Source organism: Sesamum indicum, linkage group LG6 (assembly GCF_026168435.1).
Source record: "Sesamum indicum cultivar Baizhima isolate 11 linkage group LG6, ASM2616843v1, whole genome shotgun sequence".
Classification (NCBI taxonomy): Eukaryota; Viridiplantae; Streptophyta; class Magnoliopsida; order Lamiales; family Pedaliaceae; genus Sesamum; species Sesamum indicum.
The window spans coordinates 2,915,999-2,940,697 of NC_142662.1; the positions used below are offsets into that span (position 1 = coordinate 2,915,999).

Below are 24,699 nucleotides of genomic sequence, written 5' to 3' on the forward strand. Positions count from 1 at the left end.
AGCTAAAACACGCGAATGAGAATGGTTATTGTTTCTTTACGTTTTGATCATATCAAAACCCTTTGAAAGACCAATCAATCTATATTATTACATCTGAATCAACAATCTAGCAGAAAACATCATAAGACAACAACAAACGTCTCATTCCTTAACTAATGTACATAGAACATAACATGAAAAATACACAAACTTCTTGAATGCTAGGACCCAAAATCAAGATTCACTGCTACATTAGACCATTGGTGGGGTTGTGCCTTTTTGAGGAAAAAATCCGTCCTTGGACGCCATGCAACGAACATCTCACCACGCGGCTCTTGTTCGAGTTTCTATAGACTGGTAGTCGTCTTGGTTCGTCTTCTTTTAGCCGCTGGTTGATGGGATTGAGTGGGCTGAAAGGGGAACTTCAACCTTTCATCTCCATCAATCATCTCCACCAACAACCTTCGAAGATCCTCCAAACTCCTCTCTTCCTAATCACATTCACAAGCATTAATTTTTATATGATCATTACAAGACAAAACTCTTAATCATGCTCATCATTCTACTCATGAATACCTGAGATTTCTCACGTTCAATCATCGAAATCATTTCTTGCATGAACTTATCACACTCCTGTAAACATGCACAAAGCTAGCCTGTCTTAGATTATGTGTCAGACTTTCCATTTTTACACTGAAAAACACCAAACGGTTTTGACTTTTGCTTACTTTGTCATCATCATCATCTTTCCCTGGCAGGTCAAGTAATCCAGCATCATAGATTCTTCTCTTTCCCTTGTCTGATAAAACTGTAAAAATGAAAATAATTAATCATTCATTCTGGTATAATTATACATCAACGTACGTAAGAAGGGTTTTTTCTTCTTAATTCAAATTATAAATTACATTACCTGAATATGCTTCTTGAATTTGTTGAAACTTGTCTTTTGCCTCTCCGGCGACTGCGGGATCCTTGATCCGCCTGTCTGGGTGCCATTTCTTGCAAACACCCAATGATGAAATAATTCAAACTTCTATTCACAATTTCACATAAAAAAAATTGGAGAAACAGATGAACTGATCAAGAAGAAGACGACAACAACGTCGGCGAAAATTATTACCAAAGCCAACTTCCTATAAGCTCCTCGAATTTCAGTATCCGAAGCCTGTTTACAGATTCCCAGAACAGAATAATAACACGAGCCTTCATTACCCACTACTTCCATATTCAAAACCCCAAATTTTACCTGAAAATCTTTGTTTTATCAATCATCAAATTGTATAGAACGAAGCAAGAACATTGAGAAGTAGCAGTACTGTGATTCTTCAATATTTCTTTTGAAGGCTAACTTGAAAAATGGCAAGAAAATAAAGTGTGGTGAGTAGACAAAGGGAGCTGACTCGGAAGAAGGTTCCAGATATTGGGAAAAGGTCACCCCACTTTAACGAACTGGGCTTTTGTAATTATTTATCCTCTTCTCATTTTGTTGTCGAATGATTGCAGCCCACATATTGGTTGCCTTTGGGTTAGGACAAGATGTCATCCAAGTAAATGTAAATCACATGTTTGGGCAAACCTGACTAAGTGTGGTGGTAAGTTGCTATGTTGTCACCAGTCACATACACACAGGGACGATCAGGTACAGCAGACCTGCCTACTTTTTTATTTATGTTGGGTTTTCCGTTGGTAATAATAACAACAACATGATGTTTCTAGAAATCATTCAAGTTAACAAACATGAAGATCTATCTGTCTGATAAGATTCTCCTCAATCTGGTCTAGGAATCAAAGCAAACATTGCAGTTAATAAATGGGAGATGCCATGTTTTGCTCTTAAGGCAAATCCCAATGGCTCTGTAGAGAGGATATAAATTTTTATTTTTTGTTTACCGCACACGCCCAACATACAGAGGAAGAAAACGTTGACAGAAAGGCAGAACATGATATGCCAAGAATGTGGGAAAACTGGTCATCTCAAAAGCACATGCTTTGAAATACATGGGTACCCTGATTGGTACAAAGCCCTTATGAAAAAGAAGAAAGGACAAGATAACAACAATCAAGTCTTTAACACTGCTGAAGGTGAAAAACATGTTGTAGCTGCAGCAGGAGATACAGTCAACAAGAAGGTTATTTCAGAAATAATTAAAGCTGAGCTCCGAAAGATGATGGCAGAAAATAATCTTAATTACTCACCATTTGGTCGTTTTTCAGGTAACCTCTTGCCAAATGCCTCCTTGAACTATCTAGATAAGAATGTTTGGATTGTGGATAGTGGAGCATCAAATCACATGTGTAAGGATGATAGCCTTCTTAATTCCTTCTCAAGATTAATGACTGAGTCATACATTCACTTAGCAGATGGTTCTAGACAATAAATTAAGGGGATTGGTGATGTAACTCTATCAAATAAGCTTAAGCTTACATCAATCCTCTATGTTCCAGGACTTGGATATAATTTACTGTCCGTAAATAAAGTGTGTAATAACAATTCTGTATCGTTCATGTTCTCCAACTCTTGTTGCATCTTGCAGGACCACAAGATTAGAACAATTCTTGCTGTAGGAAAAGCCATAGGGAAGCTCTACATCCTTGATACAACATTATTTACAACAGAAATCATTAAACCTTTTGAGAAGAGATCAGATTATCCTTACTGTCTTACTGTTTTTAATGATTTCAATGTATGGTATAAGAGGCTAGGTCATTCTTCAGAATATGTACTTGCACATATTCCTGATTTAATGAATAATCATGATAAGGGAAGTACCTGTGACATTTGCCCCTTAGCTAAACAACACAGATTACCCTTCATAGCTAGTGAATCAAACTCTATTGAGGTTTTTGATCTTGTACACATAGACTTGTGGGGGCCTTACAAGCAACAATCCTTATCAAATTGCATCTACATGATGACAATAGTTGATGATTATAGTAGGTGTACATGGACTTTCTTGATGAAACATAAATATGATACTGTGCCCCTACTTGTGTTTTTCCAGAAAATGATACATACTTAATTCAATAAAAGAATCAAAATTATTAGAACTGAAAAATGGAAGTGAGTTTTTGAGTAAAGATTGCCAAAAAACTTCTTTAAAAATGAAGGGATCATTCACCGTAAAATATGTGTTTACACACCCCAACAAAATGGAGTTGTTGAAAGGAAACATAAACACCTCTTGCGAATAGCAAGAGCATTGATGTTTCAATCCTCACTTCCTTCAATGTTTTGGACTGAGGCTATCCTCACTACCACTTATATTATAAATAGGTTGCCCTTTGTTGTCTTGAAATGGGAAACTCCTTATGAAAGATTACACAAGAAACCTGTTGCATACTCTCATATGAAGGTGTTTGGATGCCTTTGTTATGCAACAAACACCCAATCTTTTAAATCTGAATTTGATCCTAGAGCACTAAGATGTGTGTTCATTGGATATGCTCTGGTACAAAAGGGTTATAAACTCTTTGACATTGAAAGAAAGGTCACGTTAATCAGTAGAGATGTAATCTTCCAAGAAAATGAATTTCCCTACAGAACTGAACTTATGAATCCTGCTGACTATCTTGTTCTTCTACCATTGAATGAACACAATGAAGAGATTGATGTGGACATTGATGCCTTAGATAAAAAGGAAGATGAAATCACTAATGATGTTATGACAGTCCTAGCAATTAGGAGATCCAGCAAAAACACATCAAAACCTGCTTGGATGTCTGATTTCATATGCAATTATACTGACTTGCATAACTCTGCTACTGTGTCTGCCATATCTGCTACATATACTGGCTTTGTTGCCTCTATCTCATCATTGCAGGAGCCATACTCCTATCAACAAGTAGCATCACAACCAGAATGGGTGAAGGCTATGCAATATGAGCTTAAGGCTTTGGAAGATAAACAAACATGGGATGTGACCCCATTACCACCTGACAAAAAGGCAATTGGATGTAGGTGGATTTTCAAGTCAAAATTCAAACCAGATGGTTCATTGGATAGACACAAAGCCAGGTTTGTAGCTAAGGACACAACTAAATAGAAGGGATTGACTACTTTGAAAGCTTCTCACCAGTGGCTAAGGTTGTTACAATGAGAACACTCATTGCATTTGCTGCTTCAGCTGGATGGGAATTGCATCAATTGGATGTGAATAATGCATTTCTCTATGACTATTTGGATGAGGAACTTTACATGGAACCACCAGAAGGTTATGCAGTTCCTTCAGGATGTGTGTGCAAGCTCAAGAAGTCCTTATATGGACTTAAACAGGTATCCAGACAATGGAATTGTGAATTCACTTCAAAGCTGGAGTCTTTTGGATTCAACCAATCCAAAAATGACTACTGCTTGTTTACTAAGGCCTCTCCTCAAGGATTTCTTGCTTTATTAGTTTATGTTGATGATATTTTACTTGCAGGAACATCATCAATTCAAATTACTGAAGTAAAACAATATCTTGATCAACTATTCACCATCAGGGACCTGCTAGATACTTTCTTGGCTTGGAAATAGCTCGGGCTTCCGAAGGAGTGGAACTTGCTCAAAGCAAATATACAGGATATTGTTCAAGACTTGAAGTTAACTGAGGCTCGCACCACCAACACACCTCTCCCGCATGGAATCAAGCTGAAATCAACTTCATATCAAGCTCTCCCTCATCCAGCCATTTACAGAAGACTGGTGAGCAGACTTCTGTACCTAAACTTCACAAGACCAGACATCTCTCCTGCAGTACAACAACTTAGTCAATTTCTCCAAGTCCCTTGTAAAAGTCATTGGGATGCAGCCACACATGTAGTCAGATACTTAAAGGGAACTTCACATAAAGGACTATTATCCCTGCCAACATTAGCTCCAACCTTACGGCATACTGTGATGCAGATTGGGCCTTTTGCCCAGACAACAGAAGATCCTTAACATGATATTGCATATTCTTAGAAAAGGCTTTGATATCTTGGAAAACAAAGAAAAAAAATACTGTTTCTCGCTCCGTGGCTGAGGCAAAGTACAGAGCCATGGGCTCTACTGCTTGTGAGCTTGTCTGGATTGCAGCTCTTCTCAAGGATCTTGGCATACACATTTCTTGTCCAATTCCTTTCTTATGTGATAATAGGGCTGCACTACATATCATTAGCAATCATGTGTTTCACGAGAGAACTAAACACTTGGAAATAGATTGCCATTTAGTACGTGATCACTACAAGTCTGGCTTCCTTGCTCCTACTCATGTTTGATCAAAGGATCAATTGGACAACATTTTCACTAAGCCATTGACAGGACCCCTCTTTCATTCTTTTCTTCGCAAGCTGGGCTTATAAACTTCACAGTTGGTCCAGCTTGAGGGGGGTTGACAGAATAGTGATGCTCAGAAGTGCAGTGACTCGAAGTGGAAGATGATGAACAGGGATCATTTTTTACTAAGGCCTAAGAAAATTGCTGTTCTCCAAATGACACTAACGACGCTATGTAAATTAAAGAAGGCAGAATTCATCTCACGCTTTTATACTTCAGTTTTTAAGCTTTCTTATGTAAATACGTTTATATAAGTGGAGTAGCACTTTTAGTTGTTTTAGTGCACTAGCCGTTGGATAGGTGGTTAGTTTAACTTTCTTTCTTCATTCATATTGTGTATATATATACACAGATGTATAGCAGCTGCACTAGAACTCCATTTTCTTCTCGAATGAATGGATCTGAAGTTTTCTTGTTCATTATTTTCCTTCTTGACAGTGCCTGCAAATTGCAATGGTCTTGTTGATATATTTTCAAGTTCCTTCACCAATTGACAGTTCTCCACAGGTTAAAGCAATGTATCGCACTGTGCCTTTTCATTTCCCTTAATTTCTGGTATTTCTATGCTAAGGGTTTTTCCTAACAATTATCATACAAAATAACTAATTCAAAATCGATATTTATTCGGAGTTAATTTGTATAATTACCCTCAAAACTACTGTTATCATAAAGATAGTTTAGTCTGATCAAAAATTGAAAGTAGCTTTCAAAATTCAAACTCATTCATACTGTTATAATAGAAAATACATTATTCACAAATAAGAATGAAGCATCAGTAAGTGTAAGTTCTACAAGCCCATTGATGACATTACAATCGGGTGAAGTAAACAAAAAAAGAAACTCCCAATACGAGCAACTGGAGTTGTTGCTGTTTTTGCCTATGTATGAAGAATAACTCAGAGAGAAAAAGAAAAAAGAGAAAGGAGAAGAAAAACCATTAACAAACTCTACATATATATTCTCTCACTCTCACCTCGAGTAAAGGAAAAAAATGAAAGATTAGGAGGGCGTCAGGGCGACCCTAGACGATTCTTCTACTTCCTACTCCCTGTTTTACGTTTTGTTTCGGTGGTCTGTCTTCCACTCCGCGGTGGAGGATGGCCTTGGCCACCTTCATGAACTGCTTTTCGCGATGGTGATGGGCCCAATTTTGGAATCATGGTCCTGATATGACAACAGGGAACAGAATTCAGTAAGCTTTCGAGTTTGTTAATTATGTCTTACATAAGACATGATGTAGTTGCTGAGGCAAGATATGGACGTTACCTGAATTCTGGGCTTTTTGATTGTTTTATATTAGGCTTCTGGACCTTAGGAGCAATACCATTGCTGAAGCCTCCAAGCTTGGAATGGTTAAACTGCCAGAGCAAATCTGGCTCAGACGAGTCGCTGGTTCCAGCATCAAGCTCGTCCAAATCATCCGTAGTATTAACATCAAACTGGTCATTTGAAGGATATAGGCCAAATGACTTATCAGAATAGTATTTCGTAGAATCTGATAGATATTTCTGATAAATTGCATCGGAAATGTTGCTGTTGTTAGGCTCCCAAGTAGCTAACGGGTTTTCGGCTCCACAAACAGGATCTTGCTTGTTCACCATGAGCTTGTCCACCCATTCACCTGAGCTGATTAATTCTCTATCATCGTCCCCATTGTTTTGGCAAGGGCTGCTGACAGGCGGCCAGGTAGGTGAATTTCCAAGTAGCTCATCTAGATCCAAGCTTTGCTTCTTTTGCCTCGATGCAGAATTGCGGTGAACCTGTGAACTCAGCAGAAATCAAAATTGGAAATAACAGAATCTAATAGAAAAGACCTGGTTCAGTTTCAGTAAATATATTTGATCAAGCAAAGTTAACTGGTACGTTTTGAAGATGTTCCCCATGGGTTTTATTTGTTTTTAGGTAAAGGTAAATTTCATTAAAAATTCAAAAGTTTCCCATGGTTGTTGCCATGCTTAAGCATTTATCAATGCATTATTAAAGAAATTCTAAGCATTGAATAATTATTTATTGAACCAATCTCCAGCAACCATAATTGAACCATCTATTTGCAGTTAACTTATAACTCCTGAGCAGCACTCTGAGACAAACTTGACAAATAGTAAAATGAGAGACATTTCAACGGTTAAGATTCATTTACCTCTATGTTTCCGACATCTTCCATCGGTTTCCTGAGCCCATTTGGTGATTGCAAGCTAGAATTTAAATTAGGTTGTAAAAATGACGGCTGCATGCTACATGGACTGCCAGATATCTTCTGCTGCAGGGACACTGGTTCCGCGTCTTTCCTTGCTAAGGCAGCTTTAAGAGTGGCAACCTACCACATGAATAGACTAACTGAGCCATTGAACAAATCTAACTTCTGAATGCAGGAAAAATGAATACACTCCACAAGCTCCAAAGAAAAATTTTGGAACCTGTTCTTTTAGTTCTTTAACATCTGCAGAATCCTTATTTACTCGAGCAGCACCAAGTTCAACAGTGGCAACACGTTCAGCAAATTTAAGCGTACTAATCGTCTCTCCAATGGCATCAGGCTCAGGGCTTATGTGAACAAACATTAGTGTCTTAGCTTGCCCTCCTGAGTAGAACAATTGGCATCAGAATCATGTTAAGAATGGCGAAACAAGAAAATGATTTGTAGAGCCTGTTATCCTTACCAAGTGAGTCCTGGAGCAGTTGGGTGAGTTTGCTATTTCTATAGGGGACATGTGGACTCTTTTGTGCAAGAGAGGAGATCACATCACCTAGTGCAGAAAGAGATTTATTAATATGCTGAGCCTCTTTGAGTCTGTCACCAGTCACTTCTGATTTGTCGACTCTCTCGCTCCCGGCCAGATCAACTAGATGCATGCAGCCCCGAAGAATATTCCCAGAAGTCAAATCTCTTCCTTGGACATGAACTGTTAAACAACTGCAATGAAATGAACTTTAGTTAAAAGGTTACTTTAGAGGCATGAGGTTTAGCTTCAACTGCTCACCTGTGTGAGCGACTACTGCGGTCATTGAGAGCTGTTGCACCAACAGCACGATTCCTTTGTCCAAGGTTCATCAGATCAATAATGTCAGATGTTGAAGAGACACGAACCAAACTTGCATCTGGTACACTGAGTCCTGTCTGAGAACTATTTCGAATTTCTAATGTAGTGATAGTGAAGGAATCCTTGAGCTAGAGCTTTTCTTTCACACCATATAATATACATAAGGTGATTGTATAAACCACAAAAAGTTGGAAGTTTCATTTTGATGGTGGTCCTAACAGAAATTATAAATGAATTCTTAAATCAATGTATTAGGTAAGAAACTAGCTTTGGAAAGGATATCTTTTGCTTAGGCCATCAGTATTGAGGAGATCCCTCACTTGCTCATTGTAAATCTCTATCATCTGAACAGAGACATTGTAGCAGAAAGTATCCTTTCTTTGGTCAGCAAGGAGGAACAAATCACGTAAAGCCCTGTAATTCACTCCTTGACTCTGGTCTGTCAGTTCCTTGGGTCCAGTCTGGATAGATGCAACAGCATTAACATCAATGTTGGCTCTCGAACAGAAATCAGGGTAAGTGGTTATGTAACAGATTAATGGCTGCTATCTCACCATAGTGTAAGTTTTTCCTGATCCTGTTTGACCGTAAGCGAAAATGCAGACATTGTAACCATCAAGGACCGATCTTATTAGTGGTTGGGTGTCTGAAAAGACCTCCTCTGCAAAGAGATAAGAAGCAAACTTTGGAGATATTTTCAAATCCTCGAACAGTACACAAAGTGAAAATTCTGCAAGTCAATGGCCTACCTTGAGTTGCAGAAGGCCCAAACACTTTGTTAAAGTTGAAGGATTTCCGTGCTTTTCCATTCTTGGCTAGAGTGTTTATGCTAATAGTTCCTTCCTCAATATGATCCACAGTACTCAAGTAATCAAATTGTCCAGGCAGGAATGGTCTGACACGACAATAAACCCTAATGCTCCCTGATTCAATTAAAATATTCAGCATTAATTTACTTAAAAATAGTCAGAACAGGTAAATACAATAAGACTAAGAAACATTAAACTTACCTTTTAGGTCCTGGACTTGGTTATAAAGCTTCCGGTTTTCCTCAAGAACTCTATGATATCCAGAAGCAGCATGAACTAGTCCATGAATATGGAGGCCTGTAAAGTAAGAGTAGACTTGGGTTAAAATTCAAATAGTAAATGAAATAGTCTAAACAAAAGAACACCCAGCACTGCATCCACTATATTGAGAACATATAAATAAATGAGGAAACCAAAACTTTTCAAATTCCTACCAAGATTATGAATTTCTTCATGGAATTTCATTTGCATGAACTGCATACCAGCTTTGGTTATAGAAAGAGTTTGCTTCAGGACCTAGAGATCAATGACAAAGCACTTTTTTCAGCTTTAATACCTTAGAGGGCGAAGGGATTGTTTAAACATGATGGAGAGTGCACCCAGTTTCCTCTTACCGTAATATCTTCCTGCTGTTGATCAACGATCAACTGTTGCTTCATCAATCTACTTTCTGATTCTTCATCACATATGCTATGCTTTTGTAATATTTCATCTCCCCTCGGCATTGCAGCATTCTTTTGTTCAGTCTTGTTTAGGAAAGAGGAAACAGATGTATCACCAAAGCAAACATAATCCACGAGAAATCAATCTTTAACAGATAAGCAGTAGATTTTCTCAAAGCATTTAATTCGAAAGGGACTACCTTTACATTGGATGAAGAAGGCTTTGAAACGGATTTGCTACCATGAGAAGTATTGAAGTCTCTAAAGGAAGCTTTCTTCTGGTTGACAAACAAACAAATAAACAAGAGACAGACCAAATGAGGTCCTAAAAGCGATTTCATAAGTGTTTGAGATATCCATGTCATATAAGCAAAGTTTCTGTCAGTTGAAAATTTGCAGAGTAACTTGAAGAGGTGAACCAAAATAAAATTACTAGAACTGCATAACGAAGTGTCCAAGTAATAGCAAAGAGAACAAACTATACCAATTCAATTTGGCTTGCAATGCGATTCTCAAACTCCTCCACGACCTTACTTAATACAGATTCAACAAGCTGTAATAAAACCAGAAAGTATATCAGCTCCAGTCAGGGGTTCTTAACATCATCATGATTTAAGAGCGCTAAGTTCAGGAATAAAAAAAAGTATAAATCGAGTACGCACACTCATTAACCCTCGACATACTGAATTCTGATTCTCAATATCATACTTAAAAAGAAAATTAAAAAGAGTTGGTAGCAAACATCTTTCATTTGAAGTTCCTAGCCAAACTTCCATCCAAACCAGGAAGCATAAAAAACATATGTGATTACAAATTTGTTTGGAAGGTGCACATCATACTTACATTAGGAACTTCTTCAGGCTTCTTATCCAATAGAATTGCTCGAACTAGCATACTCAAAGAAGAATTAGACTGCAGAGAAAAGAAAAACAAGATGAAGAGAGATGCTAAAGTAGACTAAATTCCCACTTCAATGAAAGCTTACCCACCATTCTGTTAAAATCTGTGTCGGTGGATATGCCATTTTGAGATTTCTCATTTATGGACATACTCCTTGACAGAGAACCCGTGAATGGCTCAGAATTTTTGCGGACAAATTGTTTCCCACCTGGAGATGTTTTAACATTTCCACCAAATTTCCAAACCCCATTTCCTCCTGTCTGTTTCCATTCGTTGTAGGACTTAACTGCCAACACACAGTTTACGACCCTTGAAGATTTTCCTCCCTGAAAAAAGTCAATGATTTCAAATTGTCATTTAGCAAAATTTTAAGTGATTAGTTTAGTGGTTGCAATCTTATGAAACAACCAAATGACTATTCATCTTATTTTGTGTATTGCTCAATGAAATTATTTTCCGATGGAGACCTACCTGCTCCAGATCAGAGGCCTCAAAAGTAGGCATTCCCATCTCTTCAACGGCTACAAGAAAGTTCCTCACATTCTCAAAGTATTGATACGCTGATAATGCAGCACCATCCGGAATATGGGAGGAGTCGCATGGACTCTCAACAACCTGAAATAAATGGATTGGGGTCAATCCTAATTATGATCAAAGGCTGCTTCGCTGCACGAAAACTATCATGATTCTGAAAAATAAAACAAGAAAAAAGCTAAAGAAAACTATGGGAACATCTGTTACTGACCTTTGGCACAGCTCCAGGCTGAATTTTGTTAAGTGCATTGCATAGAATTATTCCACTTCTTAACCCAAGCCTAAATTCTTCCTCAGAAGGCTCGGCTGGTAAATCTTTAGCCGACACTACTCCAACCACTTTCCTCAGCCATGCGGCAGCTTCATATCTTCTTATTGCTGCGTCAACAGAAATGGACTCATTTATATAATGCGAAATGTTGGATACGAAATGATGCAATCGTATAAAAGCAGATATATATCTTTCCACAGCATCTCTTAGGAAGATACAGAAATGTTGTGTCTAGATCCACACAACGGGACTCATCGAAATTGCCATGCAACTTTGGACGTTTACTTTCAAATTCCGCCGTGAAGCTTCAGTTCTTGAATTTCATTATGGAAGTACATTTATTTTAACTTCATTGAAGATACTGAAGAGTCAGTTTTACTCTACCAAGCAAACCAACCATCATGTTTCAAAGAAAAGCTAGTTCCGGATTATGAAAATAGGAAAGTCCAAAGACCATTCTTTCATATATTCTAGTTTTAATCAACCCGAAGTCTACGTCAATTTAAACCAAAAATCAGAACATTAGACTGTGTTAGAGGATTTATAGCCGTAAACTACCAAAATTAGCTCCCCAAATATTTCGAAAATTACCAGCCTCTTCCGCTCTCCGAGCATCCAAATCAAGACCACGAGATCGCCCCCCGTGCTGTTGAAGAACATCCTCCACAACTGACGCCACAGAGAAGGACAATGCACCTTCAAGAGCCGCCATTCCAAATTCAACAATTCTCGAATTTCAACACTCCACCACAACCAGAATCATCAAAGAAATTTCAGATAATTAATATGCAAATCTCTGCGTGACACTGGATGAAGAAGGCTCAAAAGCAGAGTGACTAAGGCAGGCTTCAGCATCAATACAAAATGCACACAACATACAATAGATATACAGAAAGAATGATTCAGTTTGTTCTCAGCCTAAGCCTATACAGAGAAGCAGTGGCCATGGCTTCCCCCCTTTTCTTTTCCTTTTCCTCTCTACAAACTGGAAAGCTACACCTCTGCTTTATACTACTGATGCCATGACACTGAGTGTGCCACCTTTTGAATATATCTTTGCCTAAGCCCACATGCTCTCAAACGTCGCCCCGAACCGCCAGCCTTGGGATCCAACTGTTCACCTACTTTTATAAGTCGTGTTCCACAAAACATCTATTTCAAGACCCCGTTTTTACTCCGCCAAATTAATGCGCTGTCTGTAAGCGTTTCTCAAAAATAAGTTAAAAAATAATATTTTTGTTTTATATTTTTTACTTTTAAACGGATTAAATTAAATAATTAAAAATTATAAACACCTAACTTCCTACCAATTTCTCCACCTTGTTGATTAATTGTCTGTTTACACAAATAACTCATGTCTTTTAGATAAGTAGATATACACTCACCAAAAACATAAACATCATTTACACAAACTATCTCTATCTTTTTGAAAAATTACACATACACTCCCAAAAATGTCAACATCATTACATAAACTCCCTCTATTCTTTTGCTGTTATGTGAAAAAACAAGGTAATCTGTGTGAACAAATCATTGAATCAGGGGTATAAATTTAGTTATTCCTTTTATTTTTAATTGATGTGTTCAAATACTCCCAACTTTTACTGTTATTTAAATCACAACTTTCTCAACAACTTATTTTTGCCACAAAAGTAGAAACTACCGTAAACACCCTTTAATTACTAATCACACATAATTTGTACATCATTAGTCATCAAATCAAAATTAAGTTTTGAAAGGAAAAAAAAAGCAATAATGGTGGAATATAAACAAATTTAGGGAACAGACTCCTGGGGTTTTTACTTTTACATATACAGTGATGTATATTGGTAATAAATATTTACTTGCAAGGATAAAAAAGTAATTTAATATACATAAGGCACATATTAAATACATACAACCTACAACATCGTAAAATTCTCAACACTGTTATAAATATCAAAAATATAATTTTTTTTATAGCACTATTCATTAATTTGACCAATCATATATACAAAAACGATTTCACTTTATATGCAATCATATCGTGAGTAAAATTCCCTTTTCATCCTTTCATTAAAATCACAAACACGTCGTATATAAAGTTGGGACCTTTGGGCTTTCAACTCTCTCAATAAAAGAGATGTGAAATGAGAAATGTTTTAGGAGGTGTGGAGATGCCTATTATGTATCAAGAATCCAATGAAAGACTCAGCAATTAAAAGCTGTTATTATCAATCTCAGCATCTTCATAATTATTTGGAAGCTGCTTAAGAGTGTCACCACCTTGACAAGTATCAGTTCTGAGAGGGGAAATATGTATGCAATTTAACACGTCTGATACGAGAAATGAGTAAAAAATCTCTTATAAAAAAATAAAATAGTAAATTATTTTTTGCATTTTGGAAAAAGCAAATACTTACCCCCCTCCCGCCCCATATCTAAACCATTGATAGAAGGAAAATTGTTTCTTTTTTGAAACACAGGGGGTACTTTGCTAATTCTTTTTTACACGGGATATTTACTCATTTCACATATCATAGGGGGTAAATTGCATTTAACTCGTTATGAAAGCACAATCGATGTGTATAGTTTAAGAATAATTAGACCGTTTTCTCTTGAATTTTGATGTAAGTACATTTAGACTTTTCAATAGTTTGAAAAATTACATTTTGTACCATTGACTTTTATCTCTATCCAACAATAGATTCCTTCCTAAGCCAAAATTTACGGAATTCATTGATATTAGTAAAAAAAAATGAATGAAAATTCATATTTATCGCTGATTGATTCACTACTGATTTATTGTAGTTCGAACAATTTTTTTTTAATCAAAGATTCGATTCAACTGTAATAAGTCAGTAAAAAGTCAATTGGGAGTAAACATAGATTTTTTATTCAAATTTTTTGCTAATATCAACAGATTTCGTAAATGTTGACTACCAGATGGATCAATTTGTTGGATGAACAAAAATTAGGAGTATTAGATGTAATTTCTCAAATCACAGAAGAGTCTACATGTAATTACACCAAATCTCATGAAAAGGCAGTGTACTTATCCCTATAATTTAAAGTTTTTATTATTTTCTTAAATTAAATAAAATAGAAGAAAAATAAAATAAATATAAATTAATCAAATAGATTAAATTTCAATATACGTCAATAAAAAATAATTTGATGGAAACTAAATGAATTCTTAGAGTATTTATTAGTTATGTAATTGATTCATATTTTATGATAAAACATATTAAACTTATCATACAAATCGTTAATGTTTTCACTGATAGATAACATTTTAACCACCTGCCCTTTTCCTTCCCTTCTTGTTGTCTAAGAGTATTTGCTCTCCAGTAGAGCTAAGCTTGCGGCGTTGCTTCGCTTAGTCTCCAAGATGCATCACTCGGCAGCATTTTTATATATCTATTAGTCGGACATGGTCCGTTCGATGTATGTGCACAAAAAAATTACAAAATTAAATTTCATTTAATAAAAAATTAATTTCAGAAAAAATGGTAATATAAAATTATTATGATTATAAATAAATAATTTTAAAAGAGAATATTTGATGTAGGAGAAAGAGCAAAAGCTATTAGATAGTGGGCAGGTGGCAAGCAAATCAGAACTAACGGAAATATCAAAGAGGTGTTCTCCCTTAATATATAGTACAGATACTGGCACTCGGGCATGTTATTTTTGCATTAATATAATAAATAATTTTTTATATTTTTAAATATATCATAAATAAAAATAAATTATATAAATCACCAGACCGCATTTAAAAAATAAATAAATTACAACGAGCTCCTGTTATAATTACAAATATTTATTCGTTGTTTGAAAAATTACAAATATCGGAACAAATGCCCCCTTGAGACAACGCATTTAGAGAGTATTTTTTAGGATATTTGTAATTTTAAATGAGTATTTATAATTTTTCAAAAAACGAGTGAGTATTTTTAGTTAAAACAAAGTAATGTAATTATATTTGCCTCTTTGAAAGTGGAATCATTTTTTAATAAGGAAAAAGGATATATTGGGTAGTTTAGTTTATAAGTTGGTAGGCAATTGGTCATTTTCAAAGATAAGGATTTGGTTGAAAGTGGTAATTAACTGAAACAATACAACAAACTGGCTTCGGACTTGAATTGTGTGCGCCTCAATCTTTTTTTCTTACCAAACCCTTTTTCTTTCTTTGACTCTAAGTGTATGTACTATTTTCTTGATATAAAATTAAGATTAATTACACTTACACCCTTCCAAAAATACAAAATTATATTTTCCCTTAAAAAAGTGTTGAAAATACGCTCATTCTTTTTTAAAAATTCATTATTTACACCTAACTCATTTTGTTAGAATTTGAATAAAAAATGCTAACATTAGCCTAAAAACAAATTGTATAAATTTTCAATATTACCTCTCATTTAATATTTTCATGTAATAATTTTGTACTTATGAAGTAAAAAAATATAATGATATTAACCTCACTCAATATATATATATGTATTACATGTATCATTTTATAAGTAAGAAAATATACTTGAGAATCTTAAATATGGAGCAAAATTAAAGATCTATGTAATTTCTTTTGCTTAAATCAGTATTTTTCATCCAAATCCTCAGGTATAAATCGAAAATTTCATAAAGGGTTGTAATTATAATTTCAAAATGTTTTAGGAAAAAGTATAATTTAATATTTTTAGAGGGACTTTAAATGTAATTAATTCTAAGAATTAACTATTCTTGGGGTTAGGTGATTTTAACTTTCATCTTTTCATGGTTTCGAGAAGAATAATGGGTTAGAAGATGATTAATTCTTTGTCTAGTCTGTTAGTGCTGCTCCTGCATTTTGAGCTTCATTGTTTTCAGCTGTGGTTATTCAATCCGAGTTATTTAATTTTTTATTGTAAATAAAAATTATATTAATATAATTATTTTTAATATATTAATAATAATATGACTCGTCAATTAAAAATTATTTTGTTTCTTTATTAATAATATCGTTTCTTCTCTAAAAAAAAATGAAAAAAAAATTGCCGGCAAAAAGAAATATGATTTTTTATTACGTTTAATTATCATAGTTAAAAATAAAAAAATTATGATGAGTATTAATTAATTATAATTATATAATAACTATTAGTCGTTGTTTCAGCAGTAAGGCTAAAAGATTAGTTATAGCTAAAAACTATGGTACATGTTTTTGTTATAGGTTTTTTTCATGATAAATGTTAATTAATTGTAATCAAAACTTACATTTTCACTTCATTTTGTTTCATCGTGATACATAGTATTAATTTGTCATAATTTTTAAATCATACCAATTTATACTGTAAGAAATACATATCTATATTTTTTTCTGGTAATATGCGGAACTATAATGCAAGAACATTCCGAAAAATTACACGATACAGTGTTGGACACGGCTTGGACGCATGTCAGACAAGGCATCGGAGTGTCTGAAAATTAAAAAGAGGGGGGCGGGGACATGCCACGGACACGGGTGTTGGCTTCATTTTTCTTCTCCCAAGAATTGGTGTAATTACATATACATCTCCTGTGGTTTAAAAAATTACATTTAGTACCCTAAAGCTTGCTTTCATCTACCAAATAAGTCTCTCCGTTAGTCAAAATTCACCGAATTTACTGATATTAACAAAAAAAATGGATAAATATTTACCCCAATTGACTTATTACTGATTTATATATTTTCGCAAGTTAATGTATGTGAGAATGTGTATTTTTATCCTTATAAGAGTAGTTTAGTTAGAATAAATATTTTACTGCAAATAAGTCAATAATAAGTCAATCGAAGGTAAATATCAAATTTTATCAGTTTTTTGTTAATATCAACAAATTCGATGAATTTTGGTTAATGGAGGGACCTATTTTTAGACGAAAGCAAATCTCATGGCTACTAGATGTAATTTTTCAAATCACAGAGAATCTATGTGTAATTAGACTAAGTATCAAGGGAGAGGAGTCTATTTATCTCATTTAAAAAAAATAAAAATCTTTTGGACTACAATTTACATTTAAAACTATAAAGGATAAATACATTTACACCCCCTAATCTATGGTGTGTTACTGTGTTTACAAAAAGACAAAAATTCAAAATTAGTCTTGTATATATATGTGGTTGGCAAAATTAGTTCCGTAAATATTGGACTGACAAATTTAATCCTCTAAGTTTGAAATTAGTGGTAATTTTAGTCCTTCCAACCAAAATTGCTATAATTTAGCCGGACAAATTGGGGCTCAGAGTTCCAACTGCCAGCTAAACTTGAATTAAATACGTGGTATCCTCATAGGATACTAACATAAAAAAAAAAAAAAAAGAGAGAGAGAGAGAAAAAAAATCCCTTCTTTCAGCTTTCTCTCTCTCTCTACCCGTATGAGAGGAAGTGAATGGGAATAAAAATTAGTTTAGGAAGAGTGAATGAAAATGAAAATTAGTTGAGGGGAAATAATAGGTTGGAAAGGTGAAGCCTCTTGGTCAAAAGGCCGGGCATGGGGTTCGTTCTCTTAAGGGTGAAATTGAGGGTTCGTTTGCTTAATTTGAACCCTAACATTTCATTTCTCAATTTCTCCTCCGACGTACAACCCCACGTTGACCTTCTGACCACAATTTCACCTTTGCCAACCCATAGTTCCCGTCAACCAATTTCCATTTTCATTCCCACCCCCTCAATCTATTCTCGTTTCCATTCGCTTCCCCTCATACAAGTAGAGCGAATTTGGACTTAACATTTCATCCCTCAATTTCTCTCCTCGGTGAACAACCCCAGCGCCGATCTTCTGACTAAAGCTTCGCCTTTTCCAACCCATCATTTCCCCTCAACCATACGAGTACAGAGAGAGAGAGAGAAAGGTGAAAGAGGAGTCTCCTTTTTTTTTTTCCTCCTTATATAAGCATTTTACAAGGATACTACGTATTTAATTCAAACCTAGTATGAGAGGAAGTGAATGGGAATAAAAATTAGTTTAGGAAGAGTGAATGAAAATGAAAATTAGTTGAGGGGAAATAATAGGTTGGAAAGGTGAAGCCTCTTGGTCAAAAGGCCGGGCATGGGGTTCGTTCTCTTAAGGGTGAAATTGAGGGTTCGTTTGCTTAATTTGAACCCTAACATTTCATTTCTCAATTTCTCCTCCGACGTACAACCCCACGTTGACCTTCTGACCACAATTTCACCTTTGCCAACCCATAGTTCCCGTCAACCAATTTCCATTTTCATTCCCACCCCCTCAATCTATTCTCGTTTCCATTCGCTTCCCCTCATACAAGTAGAGCGAATTTGGACTTAACATTTCATCCCTCAATTTCTCTCCTCGGTGAACAACCCTAGCGCCGATCTTCTGACTAAAGCTTCGCCTTTTCCAACCCATCATTTCCCCTCAACCATACGAGTACAGAGAGAGAGAGAGAGAAAGGTGAAAGAGGAGTCTCCTTTTTTTTTTTCCTCCTTATATAAGCATTTTACAAGGATACTACGTATTTAATTCAAACCTAGTTTGTAGTCAGAACCCTAAGCCCCAATTTGTCCGGAAAAAATCTGGTGTTTTTTTGTCTGAATGACTAAAATTGCTACGAAATTGAAACTTACAAAATTAAAATTACCAGTCCAATACTTATGGGACTTAAATTTTGCTAGCCTTTATATATATAGGACTAATTTTATAATTTTACCTTTACAAAAATTGCTCATATATTTTGCATAATCACAAAAACCTCCCTTGACAACAAAAAAGCATGTGTAGTTTGTATAATAATGTCGACATTTTTTTTGGGATATATATATAATTTTTTAAAAATTAGAGTTAATCTGTGTAAATGATATTTATATTTCTGACGAACGTATGTATAAACATCCAAAAAGTATGAGTAATTTATATAAACAATGCGAAGGGTGTAAATAAATCTATCCAAAATATAATTCAGCAAAGCTAATTCAATTGTGAAGATATGTTGTCTAATATAGTGTTATTCACTAAGAGATTGAAGTGCAGTAACATAAATTAAAATCAGAAGGTGTAGTAATGGTCAATGTATGTTGGACACCACGACTAACGTTCCAAAATTTCAAATATATGGTCTGGTACCGAACCTGGCAGCTTTGGAGGTCTTTCTGTCCCGCGAGATTGTATTGTAACGGGGCAGGGAGGCTACAATTCTGTGATTGCAGCTGCCTCTGCCTCCGGAACGGTTCATCGTTCGGTTTGTTGGGTGTTGTTGGCAGTCGACAAATAATGTATTTCATTAATATATTGTTGTGGCGTCTTATATTCATTATAAACGAGAAATTTAAATGATTTGGAAGTTTTAAAGCTCTAATAAAATATTTTTTAAAATAAAATCTTAAGGTTCATATCTATGAACTTACGAAATTAAAACGGACAATACATTACGTAATGGGCAATGATCGAATCGTAATTCACATCATTTTGTATCGTTTGTGAAAATAAAGTCATGTGTCAGCCCCAAACCACTTGTTTGGGGGTTGATAATGCAGACAGATGACACAAATTGATTGTAAATCAGGACTATGAACGGCTTAAAAACCACAACATAACATCACCCTATCGAGTTGCTTTTTTCATAACAAAATTGTGAGGCTTATAAGAAGTTAAAACGGACAATAACTCGCTCAATGGGACATCGATCGAGTCGTAAATCACTCTATACACTAGTTGTCGTGGCACGCTGTTCCTACATGCATATAATAAATAATCTTTTATATTTTAAAATATGTTAAAATATATTAAAATAAGAATATATATATATAAATCAATACATCACGTTTGAAAAAAGAAAAGTACGAATGAAAGAAAGAAAGAAAGCAACAAAGAAAAAGAAAAGAAAATAAACTTAGGGGTATTATTGGGATAATAATAAAATTAGTGCTGCGGTGTCATAATCGTTGTTTGTGATAGAAAAAGGCCTTTTATTATATATTAGTGTAGATACATTAAATTTAAGATATATAAAAGAATATATTATTCACACTAAATAAAGATGAAACAATATATTATGATAAAAGTAGGGTGAATTACAATAAGCTCTCTTGATGTTTGAAATAATTACAAATACTTCTTTACTATTTGAAAAATTATAAATACTTCTTGACTTTAACAACTAGCCCAATCCATTTTTTGTGATGACTTGATCAAAATGCCCTAGTCGACTACAAATTATAATTTTATTTATTTTTCTATTTTTTTTAAAATTCTTTTTATGGACTAAGTGAATAAATTTTGTTTACAATTTTTTCAAATCTTTTCATCCACCTCCTCCGAATTTTTCACAATTTTTAATTTTTTTATTTTAAAAAAAGAAAAAAAAATACAGAAAACATCAAAATTGACAATCCCATACTTCTGTCCAAAAATGACATAATTTTATTAAACATTATAAAAATATTTATAATTTTTCGAATAATAAAAAATCTTTACAGATACGCTAAGCCCTTGAAGAATTTATTATAATTTATTCATAAAATTACAAAGAAAGTTAATAGTATTAAGATATTGCATATGAAAAGACGAATGTGGGTAATTCCATCATTTCAATTAAAAGAAAATGTACATAATTATCAATAATTAAGCCAAAAGGTTTAAACTTATCTAAAAACCCCAGAAAAAGACATGTAATGATGGTTGATGTCATGGCGTCGGCCGACCTCTCAAATGTTGCATTTAAGTTTTAGGGGAAGAAAAAAGCAATGGTATAATAGCATTCATTAATTTCAGAAAACTATGCTCCAATTGGGGCAGAAATGACTAAAGAAAATTCGAATTAATTTATGCCGTATTTTATTTCATATATATACGAGTTATGTATATTGACATGAAAAATTTAAATAAAATGACGATATAATTTTTGTACACATAGTATGTATATGTAAAATAGAGTATAAAAGGGATAACTATAATTTCCTTCCATGAGGTTTAATGTAATTGCACGTAGATTTTGTGGTTTGGAAAATTACATTTGGCACTTTTGAGGTTTGCTTTTATCTAATGAATAAATCCCCTCATTAGTCAAAATTTATTAAATTTATTGATATTAACAAAAAACTGAATAGTAATTGATATTTACTCTGAATTGACTTATTATTGAATTATTGCAGGTTAAACAATTTTTTTCGAACTAAACCACTCTTATAATAGTGAAGACATACCTCCATACATGCATTAATACGTGAAGACGTATGGGGATGATTTGGCCATAAAAAAATTATTTGATCTGCTATAAATCAGTAATATGTCAATCGGGGTAGATACAAAAAATTTTTTCTAATTTTTTTTGTTAATATCAATAAATTTGGTGAATTTTGACTAACGTAGGGACTTATTTGTTAGACGGAAGCAAACTCTAGGAGTGTTATATGTAATTTTTCAAACCATAGGGAGTCTACATATAATTACACAAACCTCAGGAAAGAAGAGTGTAATTATCCCATATATAAAATATAATAAAATTTACAATAGGAAATCAACTCAAAATAAAAACAAAGCACCAAATATACATGACATATACGAAAAATTTTAGTCGGATCTGGCTCGCCCAAATCTGAATCAATTATATGACAAGTACAATATATATTATCGTGTGATTAATATACAATTTAAGAAAAGTGATCAATCACAGAATAAATATAGTACATTTGTTGTAATTTGATTGGACCAAACTTAATTCATGTAATAATTTTTAAGACATATATATATATATATATATATAGATGGTATTGAGTATTGACATAATTAGGTTGACAAAAAATGCAGTGGAGGTCCATTCCCATTTCCCACTTTGTGGTGCGCACCACAACTCATCCAAAATCTTTATTCCCCTCTTACTAAAGAAAATTCTTCAATTTGATGCGAATCCTATGACAGCTGCTGTTATTTCTACATCTTGCTGTTTCTGTTTTATGTAACTAAAAGTATCACTAATATATGGGATATATTTGATTTAATTCTTCTTTTATAAGGTTTGATATAATTATACGTAAGCTATTTATAGTTTGAAATATTATACTTAGTATCATTTATTTTCGTTCAATAAATAAATCTATTTATTATTAAAATTACGGGTTTTGCTAACGTCAACAAGAATATCTATAAAAATTTATATTTCTTCTTGATTGATTAGTAGAGACTTATTGTTGGTAAACACATTTTTATTGACCAGACTACTCTTATAAGGGTGAAAATGTACCTTCTCCATGCATTAGCGTGTAAAGATGTATAAGGGTAATGGGTCAGAAAATTCATTTAACTTACAATAATCTGTAATACATCAACGGGGGTAACTATAGATTTTAATTCAAGTATGTTGTGATGTCAGTAAATTTTGTGAATTTTATAAATATGTGTATCATTTGTTGGACGGAAACAGACCTCAGGATACAGAGTGTAATTTCCCAAACCATATGAGGTTTACGTATAATTACACCAAACATAAGTGGAGGACAATGTAATTATCCCTAAATATATATATATTTATATGTATCCAATGCCGATGCTTGTCGGTCATTAAACAGGACAAGTCACTTCTAGTTAAATGTTTGTGGGTTCGAAATCTCTCTCTCTCTCTCTCTCTCTCTCTCTCTCTCTCTCTCTCTCTCTCTCTCTCTCTCTCTCTCTCTCTCTCGCTCTCCATAAGAGCTGTTTTGATAAGTAATTTACAAGTACCCCTATATAAGTGGTCTAAAACAATGAGAAATCGACTGAGTATCAAATTGAGTTCGATCAGACCAGAACCGATTAAATCATAAATGTAATATATTTATCGTGTAATTGATGCATAATTTTTTTTTATATACACGCAAGAACCGCGTGCCATGAAAAACTAGTATGAATAAAAGTAAACATGAGTCTGAAAGCAAAAGAAAGAAGAAAAAAAAAATAGTATGATGATATCTTTGATGGTAGGGGTCCATGAAGCAGCCATATTCCCTGCTCATTATGAAAGCATTGCACTCCTTACACCTTTTGGAGGGGCTTTAACTTTTACAGCCGATCAAGCCATGATGAACCCTACCTACACTCTTCCTGGTTTACTCATAATAATACATTACTTTAATTTTCAGCTTAATCATGTTGATTATTAATTTTCAGGTAATATTTCTCTTTCAGTCGAAATTCGTTGCATCCGTACTTGTTTGTTGGATGTGTGCGATGGGTGTTTTCGGGTGTCTCTTGCAATCGATGTGAAACTTATCGATGATGATTTTATTGAATGATTCTCGTCTCTGTATCGTTCCTGCACATGAAGGATGAGCAGTTTTTTTGATGTGAATGCAGAAATCTACAAGAACTCATATTCAGACATTGTGATCAAAGCATGCATTCAAAATAAAATTGAGCTTGAGGGGTTGTCCTTTTAACATTGTGTTAAATGAAAAGATGGTTTTAGCACTACATATTAAAATTGAAAGACAATGTAGCAATACCAGGTTGTCCCCAACTCTGAATTCAGAGGGATCATTGTTCACAAGTACTTGTCTACCAAATGAGTTGTTGTGTCCCCTGTAAATATACCTTTTAATTAATGTGGTTAATTTGGCATTACTATGCAAGTCAAATATGACCACTGCAGTAGTTTCCAAATTCAAGGCGGTTCATGTGAATTTGTGTCCACATGAGCTATTACATATGATTATAATATTAGGAAAAATTACACTTTCTTTTCTTGAAATTTGACCTAATTATACGTAAATTATTTGTGGTTTGAAAAATTAAATTTCGCACTCTTGAAGTTTGCTTCAGTTTAATAAATAAGTCCCTGTGTTAGTCAAATTCATTGAATTTGCTGATATTAATGAAAGAAATTAAAAAAAAAAAAAAGTCTATATTTACCCCCTGATTGACTTATTACTAACTTATAATAGGTCAAATAATTTTTTTTATGATCAAATTATGCTCATACGTCTTCACGCGTTAATACTTGTGAGGAGGTATATCTTCACCGTTATAAAGGTAGTTTAGTCTGAAAAAATTATTTGACCTGCAATAAGTCAGTAATAAGTCAATCGAGTTTAGATATCAATTTTCGTTCAATCTTTTGGTTAATATTAGCAAATTTAGTGAATTTTGACCGACGGTGGAACTTATTTGTTAGATCAAAGCAAACTTCAAAAGTGTTGGACGTAATTTCCCAAGCCACATGAGGATTATCTATAATTACAACAAACCCAAAAGGAAGGGAGTGTAACTATCCCACAATATTATGATA

At 34.1% G+C, this 24,699-nt stretch overlaps 1 protein-coding gene and 1 long non-coding RNA gene across 2 annotated transcripts; both read right to left on the reverse strand.

Annotated features, from left to right (window-relative positions):
- Nucleotides 1-16: 16 nt before the first annotated feature.
- LOC105165210 (uncharacterized) lies at nucleotides 17-1,423 on the reverse strand. Its single transcript, XR_848079.3, has 5 exons — nucleotides 1,100-1,423; nucleotides 890-977; nucleotides 708-787; nucleotides 556-612; nucleotides 17-470 (listed from the first exon to the last, which is right to left on the reverse strand). It is a non-coding gene; the product is annotated as an uncharacterized LOC105165210 (long non-coding RNA).
- Nucleotides 1,424-6,001: 4,578 nt separating this feature from the next.
- On the reverse strand, nucleotides 6,002-12,520 carry LOC105165209 (kinesin-like protein KIN-14I). Its single transcript, XM_088881313.1, has 19 exons — nucleotides 12,084-12,520; nucleotides 11,433-11,599; nucleotides 11,159-11,302; nucleotides 10,777-11,013; nucleotides 10,631-10,699; nucleotides 10,272-10,340; nucleotides 9,988-10,065; nucleotides 9,740-9,871; nucleotides 9,560-9,641; nucleotides 9,327-9,422; nucleotides 9,066-9,239; nucleotides 8,871-8,977; nucleotides 8,597-8,777; nucleotides 8,257-8,416; nucleotides 7,936-8,189; nucleotides 7,693-7,856; nucleotides 7,416-7,592; nucleotides 6,542-7,035; nucleotides 6,002-6,439 (listed from the first exon to the last, which is right to left on the reverse strand). Exons 1-19 carry the CDS (start codon nucleotides 12,202-12,204, stop codon nucleotides 6,310-6,312), a joined length of 3,036 nt encoding a protein of 1,011 aa, XP_088737439.1. The 5' UTR covers nucleotides 12,205-12,520; the 3' UTR covers nucleotides 6,002-6,309.
- Between the last annotated feature and the right edge of the window lie 12,179 nt (nucleotides 12,521-24,699).

Coding starts and splice junctions, on each gene's coding strand:
- LOC105165209 (XM_088881313.1), bottom strand. CDS start 12,204: ATGGCGGCTCTTGAAGGTGCATTGTCCTTCTCTGTGGCGTCAGTTGTG. Junction 9,423..9,559: donor TGAAGAAATTCATAATCTTG/GTAGGAATTTGA, acceptor CTTACTTTACAG/GCCTCCATATTCATGGACTA. Junction 8,778..8,870: donor CAGGAAAAACTTACACTATG/GTGAGATAGCAG, acceptor GCATCTATCCAG/ACTGGACCCAAGGAACTGAC.